Raw genomic sequence first — 22162 nt, 5'->3', positions numbered from 1 at the left:
AGGAGTTGACTTTTGTGAAAGTGTCCAGCAAAACACCTGGCACAGAGTAATCCCTTAGAAAAGTGAGATTCTCTCCACTTAATTCATTTGACCTTGGCTGAAGCAAGGTGAAAAGAGAGCTACCTAGAAGAGATTATGGCACGGAGTATATATACTATTAAAAAAAAAGCCATAGAGTGACAGTGTTTCAGTAATTGAGGACCAATTTCTTCTTTCTCAACCTTTGTACTTCTCATGAGTCACTGGCCTCACCCATTTTCTGCCCAGCCTCCATTCCTTGATGACTTAGAGCTTGTCCCCTTCCCCCCAGCCTCTTCATTTTGATTTTTGACATCCTCTAGGATTGCTCTAGGATTGCTGATTCAAGGGAAAGCTTGTCACTGCTGCGTCCAGGAAGGAGCACTGTAAAATGTCAAGTTACATGCTTCCTGTGTTCTGAAACATCCTATGGTGTCACAGGGGTTCACTTTTGAGGCAATTTCTATGTTTAATTTTCCTTTGTTGAACATTAGTGCTGGGGCTGGGACTATGGTTCAGCGGTAGAGTGCTCACCTAGCACATGCAAGGCGCAGGGTTCTATCCTTAACACCACATAAAAAATAAATGAATAAATAAAATAAAGATATCGTGTCCAACTACAATTTATTAATTTTTATTGTAGGTTGTTCAAAACATTACATAGTTCTTGATATATCATATTTCACACTTTGATTCAAGTGGGATATGAACTCCCATTTTTACCCCATATACAGATTGAAAAATATGGAACGCTTCACGAATTTGCGTGTCATCCTTGCGCAGGGGCCATGCTAATCTTCTCTGTATCGTTCCAATTTTAGTATATGTGCTGCCGAAGCGAGCACTCCAACTACAATTTAAAAAATATTTTTTAAAAAAGAACATTAGTGCTATTAGTTGCATTAAGTACTCACACACCTCCTCCTTGCCTATGAGGGAATGTTATGCCAGATGGTTGGTCCACATGCAGCTGAATCTTCAGAGGTTTCACTTCTGGATGATTTTCCATTTGCTTCTGTGCTTTCTTGCACCCATAATGTGGTGGTTATGGGGGGTGGGGAATGGTTCCTGACTCTTGTCAGCTTAACAACAAGCTGAGCTTGCTTTTCTGTTCTCCCTGAACATGGTAGGGCTGGGCAGAGAGCTGGGCTTAAAAAGGTTGTGTAGCAACCCAAGGAAGCAGAAGCCTTTCTCTGCCACCTGCTCCTACCCTTAGGGTCCCAGGAGACCCAGGTGTAGCTTAGAGACTTTTCACATACAGGCTGGCCAGTTAACCACATTGGTGTTGGTAATTACCAATACAGAGGCTTATTTGGCATTGTTTGTGCTTGATCTTCAGAGAAGGGGGATGAGACTGCACTGCAGAAGCTCCTATCCAAAGGAAGCCCTTTGTGGTCACCCCCATGGTTCTTGAAGAGCTCTGTGAGAGTTGTTGTATGCTAAGTTCCTGGCTGTGGAGATTGTTGAGTCCTTTTCTCGGTGCCAGACTTAAGTTGTTTTTGTCATGCTCTGTCTCTTGTCAACCAAGGAAAAGGCTCAATGGGAAGATAGTTCATCCTGTGCAGGCCATTTTGCTTCTGTAGTCTATTTGGAAATGCACATATTGCCCAACAAGTCCTACCTCTCGGGGTCTGATGTTTAGGAGATAAAAAGAGGCCTGTTAGCTACTCACTCCTACCCAACCCTGACCTGGCTTCCATCCCTGTGGTTGTCATGATGTTCTTGGTAACTCTTCATGTCTGTGCCAAGGCAGAAGTGGATGGTGTCTCAGGACCCCCACCACTACGTTGGGGGTGCAAGAAAGCACAGAAGCAAATACAGAATTATTCTGGCAGTGGCAGTTCCTCATCTGCAATGCAGAATGATCAGCCTGACTCCCAGAAGTCTCAAGAATTGGCAGTATTGGAGGCTAGCCAGGCCTGTCCTAGGGAGGGAAAGTCTGATATCTGCTTGAGATCCTGACTTTGAACTCAATTTTCTTGCTGGAGACCATCTTTTCTTTTCTTTTCTTCATTTTAGTTGTAGATGGACACAATACCTTTATTTTATTTACTTTTATGTAATGCTGAGGATTGAACCCGGAGCCTCACACATTCAAGAAGAGTGCTCTACCACTGAGCCACGACCCCAGCCCCCTATCTTTTTTTAAAAATGGGTTCCTACAATGTTCACATGCTGCACAGTTCCAAAATTAAGCTGCTAGAACAGGCACGTTACTTTCACCTGAGTTAGGACTGATATGCAGTGTTCTTACCCAGTCAGGAATATAACTTCCTGAGTAGTGGCCCTGAAATATGGGATTTGGAGAAGGCAACTCTACATTTCTCCTGCTATACAGATAACCAGGAAAGGCCTTTTTTCCAAGAATAGCTTCATCTCTTTAAGTTAGTTTGACAAATCTAAACTGTTCATACTCTCATTGCTTTATAGATAACAAAACCTACCTTGCTAAGAAATTTCTGGGCCGGGGTGGTGGTGCACACCTGTAATACCAGTGGCTCGGGATGCTGAGACAGGAGGATCACAAGTTCAAAGCCAGCCTCAGCAAAAGTGAGGCACTAAGCAACTTAGTGAGACCCTGTCTCTAAATAAATAAATTAAAAAACAGGGCTGGGGATATGGCTCAGTGGTTTAGTACCCCTGAATTCAATCCCCAGTACCCCTACCCCAAAACTAGAAATTTATGAATACACCTAAAAAACTTCACTTAGCTGTGCACCTTGGAGCCTTATCCCTGCACTGTCATCACCTAAACACATATGGTAAAAGCAGGGGCAAAGGCATAACCCTGACAGCCCCAACTCCTGACAGAGATTGCTGTCTGGGTAGCAGTGTTTGGGCCATGTCCTGGTAGAGGACTGTTGCTCGGACAGCTCAGTGGGTCACCTTGGATGTGATTTTCCAAGTTCTTTGAGGAAGATCTAGAGCTTAGAGCTCAAGGGGGCTTTTGCCTCTTATTGTTCATTTCTTCTAATAAGCCCCACTCAATAGAAGATATTCTGTTGACAGAAATTTGCCTTGTCCTTTCCCCATCCTCTGATGATCATCAGATGATACCCAGGAGAACCAAAACTTGGCAGGAATTGCAGCATGCAGTATGCAGTTCCTAGTATTTATTAATACTGGTTTCCTGATGTGACTGAATTTACCCTTGCCTTTTCATGCTTGGCCTTTCTTCTCATAGTGTGGTCCCAATACCATTAACACCTGATAACTAGTTAGAAATACAGATTCTTAGCAGGCTCCACCCCAGACTTACCCAGAAACCCTGGGGAGAAACCCCAACAATCTGTTTTAATAAGCCCTCCAGGGGATTACGATACAGCCACATTTACATTTAAGAATCACTTGTTCTAAAATGTTCTGTTAATAGTCCTCCTCCTCTTCCAATTCAGATTCAGTCAGCATTGGTGAAGTACTTACACATCAAGAACTAGACTAGACGTTAACTTTGTAGACTTGAGAGTAATCTGATAAAGTAGGTAATGTCATTTTCATTCTGTAGTTGAGAAAATTGAAGCCCAAGGATGTGAAATGATTGACTCAAGGTCACAAGGCTAAAAAATGGTAGGCAAAGGTGGACTATGAATCTTTACCTTCTGATTCCAAATCTAGGATTCTTTCTGCTCAATCAGATGAAGGGACTCAGAAAGGTATACGCAAATACTAGGCAATACCTCCATACACAGGACTAACTTCTAACCAGTGCAGTGGACCAGTTTTTTTATATATATGTTTGAATCATCCCATTCTGACTTCTTTTGATTCCATAAGTCTGTTAGAACTTGTTTACTACCTGTTTTTCCTCTTCTCTCTAAAAATTGGTGATACAAGGTGATTGTCTCGTTTTCTCAGGGATGATTACATTTTTATAAGCCTACTCAAGGTCCAAATGACCTAATTTCCATTGATGGAATTTGCAGTCACTCAGTGGATTTGAGGTAGATGGCATGGGTAGTTTTTCTAAAAGTAACTGAACAGTCCAGGGATAGGTTTGTCTTTAGTTGAACATTATTGTATAATTCTGCCCCCTAGATAGCTGCTCCAGTGGTAAAACTGGCTCTATGAAATTCAATATCTTTTATTTTCATTGAGCCCCTAGTAGATGAAAGACAGTCTAATGAGTTCCTTCTGATATATAAGAAATCTACCAAAAACTAATTTCATTCTTCAGGGTGAAAGGTTTCAACACTTAAATTAGGTCATTGACTAAATGCTTTGTTAAATTCATACAATGAAATAACATTCAGCCTCACGCTCAAGTACCCATATTTTAGGCATCATGGTGGAGAAGTTCTGTTTCCTCTAAGCATCAACTTTTACCTGGCAAATCACCAGTGCTGGCCATCAGCATTATACAGCCCAGGTTCATGAGAATGGAGCAACCAGGAAATGTATACTTGTGATTGTACAGTGCCCAGTCCCAAACTAGAACACAATTAATAGTCAATATAAATCTGAGTGTTATAAGAGGAAATAATTCCCCTCTCTGCTCACAGGTCCATGAAAAGACTATTTGCAAACGTTTTTTAGCAAAATGCTATTCAGAGAAAAAATTACACAGAGGAAGCTGAGATGTAAAGAACTCAGCTACTCATCTCATGCCTCTGGTGTAGACAAAAGGGGTAAATCCAGGCACATCCTAAGTGACATTTATATGTTTGCAGTAAGTGAAATAAAGGAGGCTTTTCCTAATGCTTAAGTCAGTTACACAGTTTTTGCTGTCCTAATTTAATTTTACTTGCTTGTTTTAGTAAAAAAATCATCTTTGTGTTTTGGAGTCAGATAGGAGTAGTCCAGTTCCAGGAACTCCATGGAATTAAGTTTTATGAGGGCTAATGGGTGTCAGTATAAAAACCAGAATTGCCTTGGACCTTCTCCAGTGGTGGCAGGGAAAGTAGCTGGTATTTGCAGAGTCATTGAGGTGCAGAGTAAGAATACTTTTGCTGCAGTGCCAAGGACAACTGTATGGAAAGTAACAGTCTGGTTAATACAGGAGGATGCTTTTGATAAATCCCCTGTTAATAGAGAAGCCTACTGGTAGATTTTCTTTTCTGGTTAAAAATTGCTTAGTTCTTCTTTCCCTCATGCCCAAATCTACCTAACGCTGGAGATGTATAGATGTTTTACTTTGTGGCCAGAAGATTCTATACTCCTGTCTCATTAAATTTTGAACTGTGCAGAAAAGTGTTATAATATGGAAAAAAATAGATTCTTCTTTTTAAAACTATGTATATGGCTACAGAAACTCAGATTATATTTTAATCTAAATTTTCTCAAATTAGAATTATAAAGACTGCAGTTGGTTCTGGAGCAAAATTCCAGTTCTCTTACTGGATGGTGCAAGCTTGGGTTTGAGACAGGCCTCAAGGAGTTAATGCTTCTTGGGCATTATTCTTAAACAAATCAAGGGCTGGCATAGCAGCAGCTTTTCCCCAGGGAGGGGTGAGGAGGGGACAGGACACAGTGTTCAGTTGGAGATCTGGTGATAGCCTAGCCGCATTGTTTACTCTCCACCCACCGAGAGTGTGATGTGGCAGAGAGAATATGTGTGCCTGGGTTTAGGATGCTGAGCACAGAAAGCCTGGTTTGGTGACTCACCCCAGAGCACTGAGGCGGCAGTGCAGTGGGGCTGGGTGTTTGAGCTTGTTCTTTGTTGACACCCAATGCTTTGTGTAAACTGGGCAGGAGCGACTAGAGGCAATGATGCGCCGGTCCCTGGAGCGTACACAGCAGCTGGAGCTGAAGAAGAAGTGTTCGTGGGGAACATCACTGGCCACAGGACCTGGAGGACGTGATGGTGAGTGCAAGGCTGTCCCTGCATTGCAGGGCTCCAGTGGGAGATCATGGGCAGGGCTGGGTGTCCACAGGATCTTGGGGATGCTGTGCACAGCTTTACAGGCACCCTTTTTGGGTGTGATATTTAAAACTGCCAAGCTTCTGTGTATGCATTTCTCATGAGAGGGAGATGTGTATTCTTCTTGCTAGCAAACAGCAATTGATGTAATAACTGGGCTTTCAGGGAGAGCAAAAGAAAATGGATGCAAAGCCTGGCTAGCTGGCCTCAGCAGGCAGGTCCAGGGGTAATCTGAATTCAGGGAAGGGAAATGGCAGGAGACTCAGTCACTATTTCAGACATGACTGGGAAAGTCAGTTACTCTCTAAAAAGGATTGGACTTTTTCTTTTCACATTATGAATTTTTGTTGCTCATTTTATTTTGTTTCAAGGGGACTTATTTCATTATCCAGTTCATACCCATCTTTAAATTTTTAAATGTTTACTTTAATGTATGGGTTATTACTAGTCTCAGGATGACTTTCCCCTCTTTTCAGTGTCATACTATGTTTCAGTGATCTCAGCATTCTGTTATGCAGAGTTATTTACTAGCTCTTTCTGAAAGGTGTTTATAATATAGTTGTATTGTGCTTTTAACTTTTTGGCAGTGATATACCTTTTTCTTTTTTGAGAAGTCAGCAACACATTTGTTAACTTTTCTAATTTCCTAATTAGAAAGTAAAATAAAACAACAAATTGGGACTTTTTTCTTTTACCTCTCTTTGCTCTGATTTTTTGCTGTATAGGTGAATCAGAAAATACCCCACCCCCTCCTCTAGGTTTAGCAGCCAGCACTCTTCCTCCGGACGCAGGGACCACTGCCACCGCTGCCGAGTCCAGCAACGGTATATCCGAGCATCATCGTGCCATAGCGCTTTGTGAAAATTGTTCTGATCACCCTCCTCCATTACTGTCTGTCTGAAGTGCTTTCACAGTTGATTTCTTAGTCTGACCTGTTATAATTTTTTTCTAGAGATGTGAATGATATGCTTATCTTTCTTTGTTCCTCTGCCATCATGGAGCTGTGCATGCCTTATATCGTAGTGTTCTGGAGACATTTCATCCTCAACTCACTTCTACCTTAAAAATCTTGTCATTATTTGATTTTTGTGCATCTATGTCTTTAACAATTTCATTAATCATCTGTTTTAGGCATTAAGTAGAAGGGCGTTCGGATCACTTCTTGTGAAAATCCAGAAATCACAGAGTTCTGAATGGAATACTTGGGCTTGGTGTTAATGTGGTGGATACCAGGATGTTTGAGAGGGAGTGCTAGGGAGTTTATTAATAGTAACACTGGGAATCCAAAGAATTAGACAACTTGGCTCTGTGCTTCATTTCATATCTCTGTCTAAAACGCTGTGTTTTGGGGACGTAGCTTAGTGGAAGAACACTTGCCTGGGATGTAGGAGGCCATGGGTTTGATGCCCAGAAGAACAAATAAACAAAAGGATTTCTATTTTGAATACAGACCTGGGAAATTCTATGGTTTAGATTAAGAATGGAACTAGCAAAACCTTGTTCCCATGTAATAAAGATTAGAAATTCAACCCATTTCTGGTTAGCAATACCAACAATACAGAAGGTTGTGTTTCCAGTAGGAATAAATATCCTTGGTTTCTGGCATTCCTTTAACAAAAAGTATCCTTGTACCATGGACTTTGCTGTACAGGCCTAGCTATAATACCTATAGGGTGGGCACTGGCTTTTCCCGCAAAGTGGGTACAAGTAGAATGGAATTAGTACCCAAGGTTATGACCAGGGTAATATGGTCATAACCACAAGAATGTAGTACTTGACTTGGGCACACAATTTAAAGGGGGCTGCCCTAAATCTCAGCAATGAAAATAACATTTTAAATGGAATATTTTAAAAGTAAAAATTAATACAGAAAAGTCCAGAGTGAACAAAACAGAATTTCAAAATGTGTGATGCTGAACTATATCAAAGCCTGAGGCAAAAGAGAAAATATACACTCTACCTACTTATTATTTTACTAGAATCTTAAAGTAGTTAAACCCCTAAAATTTGAATAAAAGTATTAAAATTTAAAACAACACCAGGGATGGTGGTATATACTTTTAATCTCAGCTACTCATGAGGCTGAGGCAGGAAAGCCACAAGTTTGAGGCCACCCTGTCTCAAAATCACAAAATAAAAAAGGGCTGGGGCTGTAGCTCATTGGTAAAGGGCCCCTGGGTTCAATTCCTAGTTTCCCTAACACACACACAAAATCAAAATATCACTTCAAGTTTAAATATTTTATGTATCCCCAATTTATTATACTTTGATTTCAGCTAATTAACTTATCACTTGGTCAGCATAAATTGTCAGATATGACCGTTCTCTGATTTGAAAACAAGATGAACATAGGAGTTAGATTTTGAAAATATTATTGATGAGTTTGTGTCCTTTATAGCCATGGGCACAAATTTTTCCTTTCACCTCAGGCTCCAATATAGGTTGGCAGGGCACTGTTAGAACCTCTTTCTTGGTTGTAATGATTTAATTTTGAAACCTGTCTGAAATGACTGAAACATGAGAACACCAAACTTAGGGTTATGTGTTAAAATACTAACCTTAAACTAATAAAGCATCTACAAAAGAGCCATTTTTTAAACTTTATTTATTTATATGCAGTGTTAAGAATCAAACCCAGTGCATCACACATGCTAGGCAAGCTCTCTACCACTGAGCCACAACTCCAGTCCCAAAAGAGCCATTTTGACTCCATCTTTTAACAAGAAGAAGAAAACCAACTACTAAAGGGCATTCTGCTTTAAATACAGAGCCTGAGTTACAAATTACATCTTTTTTTAACCTGAGCCACAGGTAACCTTTAGGAAAATTTCAGTTTCAGCACTAGTCTCAATCAGACCATAGAACATTTCCAGCAGTGATTTGTCTCTGGTCCAGGTTGGTTTTGTTTTCGTATGGTGTGAATATATTTAAAAGTCCCTGGATGCAAGAAAATGATTTTGGATTAATGTGGCTTTAGTTGAACATATGAGTGAGGTTGAACATTTTGAAAATGAAGAGAAGAACTGAAGAAATTGTATACGGTTTCTTGGCTGATGTAGCCTGGGCATTTCCAGATCAGGATAATGAGATCCCAGGATGATAGAAGCAAGCAGAGTTGTGCTGTGCCACTGTGGCGTAGATGTGTGGATGAGGATGAGAAGGACACTTTGGGATGTGTTTCTCAGTCTATAGTGGTGTGAATATCAATGTCTTTAATGCGTTTCTCTGCAGCATGTGACAAACTTTCTACATCAACCATGAATTTGCCAAAGCAGATGGAGCCTCCCATGAGTAAACGCCTGTCTTCATCCACCGTGGCAATATCCTATTCCCCAGACCGAGGCAAGTGCACATGTAGACATGGTCTCTCCAGTTTGCTTCTTTGTGGTGTGAGCATCTTAACATTGGTCTTTGTGAGAGCCCCCTCTGAGTCTTCTGCAAATATCACCATCATCCTAGTCTCTTGGTTTGAATGTGGGAGCCTCAGGACCTTGCTAATAAAACTTTGGAAAGTGACATTGCTTCTTAGAGCCAGGTGATTGTTGAGTAGGGATAGGAATTGATACACTCCCAGTCTGAAAGACTCCACATTGTATGTAGGAGTTTTAAAAGTACCTGTCTGTCAGTGATGGGATGTGGTTGATTAGCCAGAAAGAGCATAATTAATGAGTCAGTTAGCTGGGAGACTTGCTATGTGAAAAGATGGAGCTCAGCAGTCATCCATGATTGTAGGCCTGTCTATATTTTAGATGAAAACAGAAGCACAGAGTAATATAAAGCCTCTAAAAGAGAAAAAGGATGGATGGGTCTTTACAGGCACAGTTTTGAACAGGGAGATGTGTATAGGACATGTGCCAGTTCCAGAATCTGAATAGATTTGACACTGTCCCTGTTCTAATGGAGGTTCAGATGAGTCATTGGAAGCCTGAGTTTATACCTTTCAAAATATGTAGGTTAAGGAATGGAGGGCTCTCCACATGTTAAATGTATATTTTAAAGCGTCATTGAAGGAATATCAGGTGCCAGTGGAGTATTTATCATGTCAAGTCATTACCAAGGGGTAAATAGGAGGATGTTTGTGACTTGGAAGAAGTCGGTGTGGCTTCGTAGTTGTTCACTGGTATTGACCATGGCCCTTGTATCCCAGAGGCATAGCACGTGCATCAGAATCCCTGTGAGTATCAGAATCTTGCTGATTTCTGATGCAATTCATGGGTAAGCACTAGGAGCATGGAAGGAATTAAGAAATGAATGAGAGCACACCTACACTTAATTCTGTACAGCTGTTCCATTAGTGTATTCCATGTTTTTATTAGTTCATATTCTTACATATTAAATTCATTTTCGTATTAACATATAAACATAAAAGTTTATTATATTATTGACAACTGAATTATCAGCTTGTGGATTATAAATTGAGAAATTTTAATCCCCCCCTAAATTTACTAGTTAATAGGCATCCAAAGAACACAAAGTAATTCTTTGTAGCCGTTGCCATATAATGTATTCTAAAACCATCAAAATATTTTGGTCATTGATCTTTGGATTATGAGTCCTGTTTTCTTCGAGTAAAGCTGTTAATCAGTTGGCCATTAATGTTTTTGTGCTTCTTGTTTACTTTTTGCCCTTATTTACATGGAAAAAGTATGAAAGGATTTATTTTTTTACTATTATAGGATGACATTTCATTTAAAAAATCAGTGTGTTATGAACTATTTCTTAACAGAGGACCTAAATCAAGTGTTTTGTAGGTGTATTTTTTTTTATGTTAGATCTACGTGATGAGTAAGAGTCCATATGAACATCTTGGGAGGTGGGCTAATTCTCTGAGTTATGCAGATCACTGTAATATAATAATGTGTTGTATGAATTCTGATGTCCCAAGAGAATTAATGCACTCTCCCAAACTCTAAATGATGCATCATTTGTTTGATTTTACTGTGAAGAACTCCAAAGCCATTCATTGTTAGAATATTTTTATTTCCCATGTTTGTTCTGCCACTTAAAATTTAATTCACATCATGCACTGTCATTTATTTTGTTTTATTTTAATTTGCTTTTTAAATTTTTCATTTGATTCCATCCCTCAGCTCATCATCGCATGCACCTTAGTCCCATGGAAAACTTTCTTGTAATGCGACTGTTGACACCCACACAGGCTTCTTTAGCCAGAAGCAGAAGTGCACTCATGCTCTCTGAGCAGGCCAATGACTCAGGTAAAAGAGGCCAAGCTGGTGACATAGAGGAAAATGTCCAAAGCAATGTTGGTCAGCCTGGGATTTTTATTCCTGAATTTTTGTGTTTTGCTTCCCATTTGCTGGCTTTATGAAATATCTTCAATGATTAATAACATTTTTTACCCACCAGTGTTTTGCTGTTTCTATGTCTGTTTTACGGGCCACAGAGGTGAGTAAGTTATTTTGACTGAGGGCATGTACTTTAGGGAAAAAATCTACTTGATAATCTATGAAGGTTAGTTGACTTTTCTTGGGAGATGGTTTGGCAAAGTGGCCTGTAGACAAGAGTCTCTGGAGATCCACAGCCAGCCCTACCACTACCTTTTACCATTTTGGGTAAGTTAATTAATTTCTCTAAGCCTCAGTTTGCACATCAATAAAATGGAGTTATTTTGGTTGTCATAAGTATTAAATGAAGTAATGGTATAAATAAGGTAGCAAAAATGTCTTAAAGCCTCACTATTCAAAAGGTAGTCTATGGACCAGAAGTAGCAGCATCACTTAGGAGATTTGTAGGAAGGCCAACTCTCAAGGCCCACCTGACCTGCACATTAGAATCTGACAAACACTGGACTGGACTCTCAAAGCCCTTTTTCTGCCAAATCAGATCAAATCATCATGTCAAGATTAATGAGAGCTGGCATTCTCTTTGTAGATAAGCAATGCTATATCCATGTGAGGTTTGGTCTTTATTCTAAAGATATATTTCATTTAGTGAAATAACACATAAATTATATAAACCTGTACCCATTTGTAGCTGCTTCTGAATAGTTGATACTATTTCTATAAATTAGAAACACAGATAGCAGTGAGCACTTAACAGGATGTTCAAGAGCACTAGTCATTATAGAAATGCGAATCAAAACCATTGTGAGATACTACTTCACACCCACTAGTGTAGCTAAAACCTTTTTTTGTTTTTTTTTTTAGTTATACATGGACACAATATCTTTATTTTATTTATTTGGTGCTGAAAATCGAACCCAGTGCCTCACATGTGCAAGGCAAGCACTCTGCCACTAAGTCACAACCCCAGCCCACAGCTAAAACCTTTTAAAAAGGAAAAAGAACAAGTATTGGAAAGGTATGGAGACACTTGGACCCCTCACATATTGCAGGTAGAAATATAAAATAATGTAATGCTGTGGAAGACATCCTGGAAGTTCCTCAAAAAATTAAGCATAGTTACCATATGACTTAGCAATTCCACTCCTAAGTATAGAGCCAAGGAAATTTAAAAAAAATATTCAAACAAAAACTTGTACAACAAATGTTCTTAGAAGTATTAGTCACAGTAGCTACAAAGTGGAAATAACTCAAATGTCCCACAATGAGTAGATAAACAAAATTACGGTTTCCAATCTGTAAAGTAGACTATTACTCAGCTGTAAAAAGGAATGGCATACTGATAAGATGCTACAAGATGGATGAACCTTGAAAATATTATGGTAAGTGAAAGAAAGCAATCACAAAAGGCCATAAATCATATGATTCCACTTATATGAAATATCCAAAATAGGTAAATTCATAGAGTCAGAAAGTAAACTAATAGTTATCAGGGACTAGGGGAAGGGAGAAGGGGAGTGACCACTTAATGGATAAATGATTTCTTCTGGGGGTCTTGAAAATGTTTTGGAATTCGACTGTAGTTATGGTTGCATAGCCTTGTAAATATTCTAAAACCCATTGAATTGGACACTTTTTAAAGGGATTTTTATATTCTATCTCAAATAAACAAACCTTAGTCTGTATAAAAGTATCCCTATTTTGAGAGTAAAGAACGTTTCATGGTCCCTAAGATTAACCCCAGGATCAGTAATTTGCTTGGAAGGCTGAGAAGACTCGGCATCTAGGCACACTCACCTCTGACTTATTACAATGAAAGGATACACAGCAAAGTTAACAAAGGGGAAAAGGTACATGGGATAAAGCCCAGGAAAGACAAGGTGCAAGTTTCCAGAGTGCTCTCCAGTGGAATCACTCAGGGTACATTTTTCCCAGCAGTGAGTTGTGACATGTATGAAATGCTGCCAACCAGGAAAGCTTATTAGAGATTCAGTTCTTAAGAGTTTTTACTGAGGAATGACCACACACACCTCTTGACCAGAACATACCCAAAATCCACGCTTCTGGTATGAAAGCAGTGTCACTATATTGTTTTTACAAACAGTTTAGGTACAGCAAGCCACTCATCAGTTAATGGAGGGAACCCTGCTAAAATCTTAAGTTCCCAGGTGCTGGTCAAGGGCCAGTCTTGTAAGCAGACCCTTCCAAGGACAGCACTCAGGTCTTCTATGTTAACTCTTTTCTGTGCAACCCGTACCCTTGATTCATTGTCAAGATGTCTTTAATAGAAGAATTACCTGTAGGTTCTAACAGCAGGATGAGACCACCCATGATACTGGTCTCACTTGTGCCCTTTAAAGGTCATGGACTTAACAGTTAAAGAAAATCCCATTAACAAGAGGGGTCTCCCTTAGGCAGCCAGGCACTTTCTTCATTGGCTTTTTATGAATCTTTTTTTACCTGGCTCCAGCCCAGCTCTGACCAGTAAGTTGAATTTGATCTGAATACCTTCCAGAGAGGAATGTGGGGGTAGTCACAGCCCACTTATAAGAAATACAATAAGTGGTCTAGAGTCAAAGAGCTGATAACATTAGGGCACTTGCAGCTGAATATGTGTTGGCCAGGCTAGACAGCCCACAATGTGACCTACCATGGTTCTTCTTGCCCCGGTCTAGTACAATTAATTCCATTCAACTAGTTGGAAAGGGGTTGCCTGAGTCTTGCAATCTCAGCCTGTTTCTAAGTGACACTAGTTCTTCTGCCTGGTGAATGTGGACTGTATCTGGAGGTGTTCTGCAGGGACTGTGTAGGAACTGGCCCAGTCCTCTGTCATGTGCCATCTAGGCTCAGCAGTTGGTGCTTGCAGCAACTTACCAAGGCAGCACGGGGAGTTTCCTTCTGGTAGAAAGAAGAGCTTCCAGGATCAGTTCTAGAAAACAAAGATCACAAATGTCTCTGTGACATTATGCCACCCCAGGGTGCTCGGTTTTGTTTTTTCTTTATGTCCCATTCAGGAATCAAAACTTTACATTTTCTTAGCTGGACATGGTGGTGCGCACCTGTAATCCCAGCAAGACCCTATGTCTAAATAAAATGCCAAAAAAGGGGTGGAGGGGCTGGGGATATAGCTCAGTGGTTAAGTGCCCCTGGGTTCAATCCCCAGTACCAAAAAAAAAAAAAAATTTACATTTTCTTAATCATCCCCTACTCTCACTCAGATATGTCAAAGAAAAGATAAGCATTTTTTTTTAAAAAAAGACATTTTTATCAAACTTAATCAGAAAGACACAATGTGTTTAGGTATTAGTTGGGACAAAAATCCTAAGATTGATTGTGTAGAAGTTGTTCAACCAAAGGAATAAATGACTATTAAAAAAATCCTCTAAGTTTTCAAAAAATTTCAAAATCCCATTCTTTTTGTCCTGTTCATTTATCCAGTGAGCAGTCTAAAAATGATCACTCCCTTTCCTAAGACAGCTACATTTAACAAATCGCTTTACTGAGGTATATGTGAGGAAAGGTGAGGTGAGGAAAGTAGAGTTGGGTTCTCAGTCAATTGTTATAAACTATAGCTTCTTTGGAAAATCAAACTCAAGAAAACAGCAGTCACATATCCCTAGAGAAAATGGAGTTCAGTTTTTCAGTGGTGAATAAAAGGGTCACATTGCCAGTATTTCCTAACCTGTAGCTTTTACAGGATTTTACAGGGTCACAAGGTAGAAATGCACTTAGGCTCTGTATCAGAAATATAAAACTGAGGAGCAGCTTGATTTTGGGTGGTCCCTCAGAGAACAGGCCCTGTTCTATGAGCAGTTGTATGAAACCCAGATGGTCCATCAGTGTCCAGGATGTTTTCACAGGGTAGGACCCCATGAAGTGGTTTTCTATATTTGTACCAGTCCCTAATTGAGTTTTAAAATGCCAGAGTATCCCTTTGTTTGGAAATTAATAAAAAATTACAATATGGAGCTCTGTGTTCTGATTTCACTATACCCAGAGTTTAAGTTCCAACAACCGACTGATGATAAAAGCAAGAAAGTTGTTTCCAAATTCTACTTGGAGGAGAAAATAAAAACTAAAGGCATTATCTGGGCTGCACTTTACCCCTTCACTTTGGTTAGCACAACCAGAAACAGCCAGGGGATCCATTGAGCCAACTCTCTTGGAGTTATAATGGTCACTTTCAAATTCCATAGGCAACTTGACTTCTGTTCTATACATGAATGACTCCATAGTTATCCAGGCACCAGATTCATCATTCTTTGCCCCTTTGTCCTAGTGAATCAGGGTCACTGTAGTGATTCACAATGTGACACCAGTTGTGATCCTTGAGACCACCCCATGGTTTGATGATTCACCAGAGAACTCAGAAGACTCAGCATAGTTACACTTGGTTATAACTAATTATGGCAAGATACACAGTGAAATTAGCAAAGGGAAACGGTACATGGGGAGGAGTCCAGAGCAAACCAGGCACAAGTTTCCAAGGCTCCTCTCCTAGTAGAGTCACACAGGATATGCTTAATTCCCCCAGTAATGAGTTGTGACAACTCATTTAAAATTTTTCCAACTGAGGGAATTCTTTAGAGAGTCAGTGCTCAGGGCTTTTACTGGGAGCTGGTCATGCAGGCACCCCCTGCTAGGCACATACCTAAGTTATAAACATCCAGAATGTATTATTTATATAAACAACCTAGGTACTTATTAGTTAATGGCAGGGACCTTCCCGAAATCTGAGTTCCTAGATGCTGGCCAAGGCCAACCTTGTAAGTAGGCCCTTCCAAAGACAGCAGTCAGTCCTGCTATGTTAATTCTTCCTGCATAAGGAAACTGAGATTTAGAGAGGTTGAGTGGCCTGCCCAAGGTGATTCAGTGTGAAGTCTATCTCCAAAGTGCAGATTGTTATTTGCCTAAAATTAACTTGACTCTTTAGTCTGTGAGCCTTTTAAAGGTGGGATCCATTCTGTGAACAATAGGAAAAGTTTCATATTTCAAGAATGTGAATTGCCCATGTTACATTTTAATAGACATATGGTATTCCCCCCAACTTCCTCTCTTCCTGCTTTTTCCATCTGTATTCCTTGTCTTTCTGGCTGTTATACTGTAACTCTCTAGTATTCCATGCCTGTCCTCGTGTAGCTCCTGTTGGCCCTCTTAAATCTTCGTACAAGTCTTCTCCTACCCGAACCACTGAGAGGAAGAAGGCTACAGCTACATCTGGTGCAGGAGATGCTGGGAAAGGAGCCCCGGCAGGAGCAGAGGCCTCTCCGGTAGGTTTAAACCCACTCACTCCTTCATCCTTCTGGAATGTGGTTTATCTGACAGTGTGATTATTTCCTTCACTTGACCTGGGCTCTCTGTTTCTGTTGGTCTCTAGGGACTGCTCAAGGAGTAGATTTGGTTTAAAATTTTATCCAGGCTTTGAAAATTGTTTAACTTTTAGCACTCTCCTAAATCTTAGTGCCTTGTTGCAAATTCCTAATGACATCTATGTTATAGCTTGCCCTCCAAAGGACAGGAATCCGAAGGAGTATTGCAAGTGAATTCTTCTTTAAGAATATGGGATTCTGGACTGGTCTTACCTCTACAGATAATTAGAACTGAGGCTCTAGGTCAGCCTTCACCTTGGGGAAGTAGCCTTTAAATATTTTAAAAGTATTTTTGAGGTCATGCTGACACCATCAGTAAAGTAAATGTTGATCAGGTACTCCCAATTTTGTGTACTTATTTAAAAATTATATATATAATACTACTTAGATTATCATTTGCTATATAGCACATTACTCCAAACCTTGGCAACTTAAAATAACAAATATTTCTTATCTCATGGGTTCTTTGGATCAGTAACTGAGAGTGCTTCTGGTACTCTCAATTAAGAGTAGTAAGATGCTAGCCAGGACTGCATCCCGAATTGAATCCCAGGGCCACTCTACCACTGAGCTCCATCCCCACCCCTTTTTATTTTTTATTCTGAGAAAGGGTTTTCCTAAATTGCCAAGGTTGGCCTCAATTTTGTGATCCTCCTACCTCGGTCTCCAGAGTTGCTGAGGTTATAGGCATGCATCATTGCACCTGACCTTGACTGGATCTCTTCTGAGATGGTCATAACGTGGCCACAGGAAGGAGGACTCAGTTCCTCACTGCCTGGGCCTCTCCATAAAGCTGCTTAAGTGTCCAAATGACATGGTGTCTGGCTTCTCCCAGAGCAAGTGATCTAAGAGAGAAAGTGCAAAAGAGGGAAGCTGTAGTTAGTGCCTTTTATGCTCAACTTGTCACTTCTGCCATAGACTTCTGCCAACAGTCTATGGCAGAACAGCAAGTCACGAAGAGCAACCCAAACTCAAGGGGAGGGGAATTAAACTTCACCTCCTCCATTATTTGAAGGAGTATCAAATAATGTGTGGACTTATGCTAAAACCACCACATACTCACTATTTGACATACTATTTTTATTTTTTTGCACTGAAAAGTATGGAACCCAGGGCCTCATCCATGCTAGGCAGGCACTCTACCAGTGAGCTATATTCCCAGCTTTGTTGGGCATTTTATAATAACATATGTTCATTTCAAATTTATTGTGGCTCTGGGACTCTTTTTTTAAAAATTGCAATATACAAACTTTATTTAACAAAAGTAACAGGTAATGTCAAACAGGCACTTCTATCACAAGAAAAAGTGAGCCAGGCATGGTGGTGCATGCCTGTAATCCCAGCAGCTCAGGAGGCTGAGGCAGGAAGACCATCAGTTAAAAGCCAGCCTTAGCAACAGGGAAGTCCTAAGCAACTCAGTGAGACCCTGTCTCCAAATAAAAAACAATATACGGCTGGGGATATGGCTCAGTGGTTGAGTGCCCCTGAGTTCAATCCCTGGTAGCCCTCTACCCAAAGAAAAGAAAAATTTTATCTTGAATACCTTGCAATAACATAAAAGCAGTGGTATTTAATTGAGTTCTGTTGCTGTGAAGAATGTAGCTCATGCACAGATATGGATGAATGGTTGTACATTTTTCAAGTAGTCACTGAATACTACTGTATATACACATATACATTAAATTTGTGAAAGATTTAATTGATGACCCCAGATATACTTCATTTTGTTACTCTTCTAGAAGAGGTCATCTAAAAAGAAAAATATGTGGCTCTGGTTCATGAATCATGTAATGGGCCCAGCCTAGACTCTGTTGGACACCAAGTCTCCTCCACTCCTCTTCAGACATTAAATGAGTTTTGGGTACCTTTGGAAAGTTCTGTGGGTAACATGACATGCTGGTACTTGTAGTGATCATCAAAATACTTATTAGAGCAGTAGAACTACTTATGGGTATCACGCCAGCGCACAACAGGGCAGAAATGATGCAGAAACCAAAGAGAATGCAATGAGTATAGGAAGCAGAATCATGTCCTTCCATTTAAGCCAGGGCAACAACTTGACTGAAACCATGAGCTGCTGTTGCTGCTGCTGCTGCTGCTGCTGCTGCTGCTGCTTCTTCTTCTTCTTCTTCTTCTTCTTCTTCCTCTTCTTTTTTTTTTTTTTTTTTTTTTGATGTGGTGCTGGGGATTGAACCAAGGGCCTTGTGTATGCAAGGCAGGCATTCTACCAACTGAGCTCTATCCCCAGCACGGCCCTGAGATTCTTTAAAAAGAAGTGAATGTTTCCAATTTTTAGATTTGCTGTAGGATGGATTATTGTGGAAGGGGGCTAACATTTGTGGATATCAGGGCCAAGTGAGAACTTGTTACAGAAAAATATAATAGGGAGAGAAGGGGACTAATCCTTATGAAGCATTTTCTGCTGGCTGGGCACTGATATCCATTTCTTTCTCCATTCTGCTGAAAGGGATGAAAGGGAAACTACAGAAGAATGGATGTGTTGCATTCTCCATTATACTATGTATGTTCTTGGGGTCTGTAGCTCACTTTCTTGAATGTTATAACTACGTTCTTACTCACCTGTAATTTTTTTCTTAGTAAACATCATCTCTTTATACTCTTTCCCAGTTCCTGTATGTCCAGGACCATAATATGCTTCTGTTGTTAGTTCTTGGTAAAAACAAGAAGGGGGAAATCTGCATGTTGAGACTGAAAGCTATTATTCTTTTCACTGGATGACCTAAGTGTGATGACCTTGTGGTACCTCTCTGCAAAGATTCCTATTCTGTCCTATTACACTATAGCTTTGTACAGATCCCTCTTAAAGAAAACTATGTTACTTCCATTTGAGATATTTTCAGAAATTGTAGAAGTAGTACCAGTCATGAGCTGTGGCTATCTTACTCTCTGTCCTTATAGGTGGAGAAGGTGAAGAGGGGACAGCGAGCGACAACTTCCATCCCTGCTGGGGGCCTCGGGTCCCCACTGAGAAGATGCGAGCTTCCTGCAGGCCTTCCTAAGAGATCGTCTTCTCCTGTGTTATCCAAGTAAGCATCTCTCCCCTTTGCCAGACAGTCTGATTGATGACTTAGAACCATTTGAGTGGGGTTTGGTGCTATCTAACATTATAGCTCCTGTTCCCTTATGAGACATGGCCAGCCAGAAAGAGTAAGCAGGAGAAATGCTAGCCTTTGAACTATCTGCCTTGACTCCATTTATCTTCTGGTTGAATGGTGTGCCATTAAGGGATTTGTTGCTTGGTAAATAAATACAGGACTCTTTTTTTTTTCAGAGAGAGAGAGAGAGAGAGAGAGAGAGAGGGAGAATTTTAATATTTATTTTTTAGTTATCGGCATACACAACATCTTTGTTTGTATGTGGTGCTGAGGATCGAACCCGGGCCGCACGCATGCCAGGCGAGCGCGCTACTGCTTGAGCCGCATCCCCAGCCCAAATACAGGACTCTTATTTGCCAAAATGAAACAGTCAAAATTTTCTCCTTACAGCATTAAATTCCATTCTGTTTACTGGTCATTCTTTTCTCTTTTGATTGCATCTGGATTGAAGTGATTGCATTGTGCGTGGGTACCTGCTTGCCTTCCTCTGCCTTTCCCATCTTATTGTCTACTTAACATCAACAATAACTTGTCAGCCATGAATTTTTATTAGAAATTTGGAAAACTCACCAGTGAAAATATGTAAATGAAAAATGTATATCTGTCACCACTGTTTTAAGTCTTTGAAGTATTTTACCAACTAACAAGAATGACTCATCAAATAATTCATTACAGTAGTACAATGGAAACATCTTTAGTAATAGTGCAAGAGAAAGAGAAATGTGATTTAATTTGGGAAAAGAGGAAAGTTTTGTTTTTTGATTTTTTTTTTTTTTGGTGGTTTTTGTTTTGGTTTGGTTTGGTTTGGTACCAGGAATTGAACCCAGGGGCACTGTATCACTGAGCTATATCTCCAGTCCTTTTTATTTTTATTTTGAGACAGGGTCTCTCTAAGTTGCTGGCCTTGAACTTGCAAACCTCTGCCTCAGCCTCCCAAGTTGCTTGGGTTACAGGTGTGCACCACCATGCTTGGTTAGGAAAGTTTTTATATGTGGAAGATAATGTAGACCTTGTTTAGTACATCCATTTGACTCAGAGAATGAAGGATAAAACACAAATTTAATGAACACTTAGGATTTGTTTAAAGTATTTCAAGGTGACATCAGCTCTTCTTTTTAATGTGTTACTTTCTAGCAGAGTTTTCACGATTATTAGTTTTCTCAGATTACTATGATTTTTAAAAACTTTTATTTATCTATTTATATGCGGTGCTGGGGATCAAAGTGCCTCATACATGTGAGGCAAGTGCTGTACCACTGATCCACAACCCTAGCCCCTACCATGATTTTTATAGACTACTAATATCCTTCCATAACACATCTCTGAATTAATAGGTTGTTTTTTAAATTTTCATTGTTTAGTTCACAGTGTCCTTTCTATGCTAGTTTTGCTTGTCTTATTTATTAATCTTCTTGGCTCTTATCCACATATCACTATGCTTGTGTTAACTTGGTATATTTATATTAATAGAAAAGCCTAGTTCTTACTGGGGTTTTTCCAGGTTTTAGTCTCTTATCCTAGATATTGAGTCATGGTTCCTATACAGATAATAACTTGCAAGTTTCATCATTATTATTATAAATTTCATTAAAATAATCAAGTAAGTTATTGCATTCTACAGAGATGGGAGTTATGCTCTAATAGGAAGCAAGGTCACAACTGGCTCTGTGCTATTTCTTTGAAGTTGAACATCTTGAAAAAATTATGTTTCTAGAACTGTTTAATATTTTAAAAGACAAATCATCTGAATTTTTAAATTTTTAAAAAACTTTTTTAGTGGTAGATGGACACAATATCTTTATTTTTTTATTATTATTTTTTAATGTGGTGCTGAGGATCGAACCCCATACCTGACACATGTGAAGCAGGTGCTCTACCACTGAGCTGCAGTCCCAGCCCCAAGTCATAGGAATTTTATAAAATACTTGTTTGATCAGACACTTGAATAAAATCCCATACCGTTTTTATATAGTTCAATTTAGAGGAAAAAAAAATTATTCCCACTCTTTTAAAACAGTAATAGGGGGCCTGGGCCTGTGGCTCAGTGGTAGCACACTTGCCTAGCATGTGTGAGGTGCTGGGTTTGATGTTCAGCACTGCATATAAATAAATAAAATTAAGGTCTATCAACAACTAATACAAATTTTTAAAAAACAGTAATAGGCACATAGTAGGTGCTTTAAATATTTTCAGGATAAATGAATGCAAGTTACTGTGTCAAGTACCTCAGAGAATCAAAAAATGAATGAAAATAGTCTCTAATTTAAGGAAGCAAGGTGAGAGGGAGCCATGTATATAGTAATGTGCAGATCAGACCCCAGTCCAAAGGGCTGTCTGGCTCAGGACTTGTGATTCAGCTTGTCGTTGGATAGGGATCTGAGAAGGTCCCCCCAAAAGGAGAAGGGGATCAACTAGACCCTGCCAGGTTCTTGACTTACTCTGGAGAAAAGAATTTTAGGATATATCAAAAGAGGCACAGATTTATTTAGGAAACCAAGG

At 39.8% G+C, this 22162-nt stretch overlaps 1 protein-coding gene and 1 non-coding gene across 2 annotated transcripts in view; one reads left to right on the top strand and one right to left on the bottom strand.

The window, feature by feature from the left end:
- The window catches only part of Map7d2 (MAP7 domain containing 2), a 107391-nt gene that overhangs the window by 49895 nt on the left and 35334 nt on the right, over positions 1–22162 (top strand). Inside the window, exons 4-8 of the mRNA XM_077106812.1 lie at positions 5707–5818; positions 6601–6699; positions 9107–9217; positions 16318–16448; positions 19467–19594. Coding sequence (XP_076962927.1) covers positions 5707–5818; positions 6601–6699; positions 9107–9217; positions 16318–16448; positions 19467–19594 — 581 coding nt within the window. The remainder of the gene's footprint in view (positions 1–5706; positions 5819–6600; positions 6700–9106; positions 9218–16317; positions 16449–19466; positions 19595–22162) is intronic.
- On the bottom strand, positions 757–863 carry LOC143639606 (U6 spliceosomal RNA). The gene has a single exon (XR_013154749.1). It is a non-coding gene; the product is annotated as a U6 spliceosomal RNA (small nuclear RNA).

Source organism: Callospermophilus lateralis, chromosome X, assembly GCF_048772815.1.
Source record: "Callospermophilus lateralis isolate mCalLat2 chromosome X, mCalLat2.hap1, whole genome shotgun sequence".
In the NCBI taxonomy this organism is placed as follows: Eukaryota; Metazoa; Chordata; class Mammalia; order Rodentia; family Sciuridae; genus Callospermophilus; species Callospermophilus lateralis.
The sequence above is the reverse complement of the archived record's forward strand: the minus strand, read 5'-3'. Positions and strand labels throughout refer to the sequence as shown.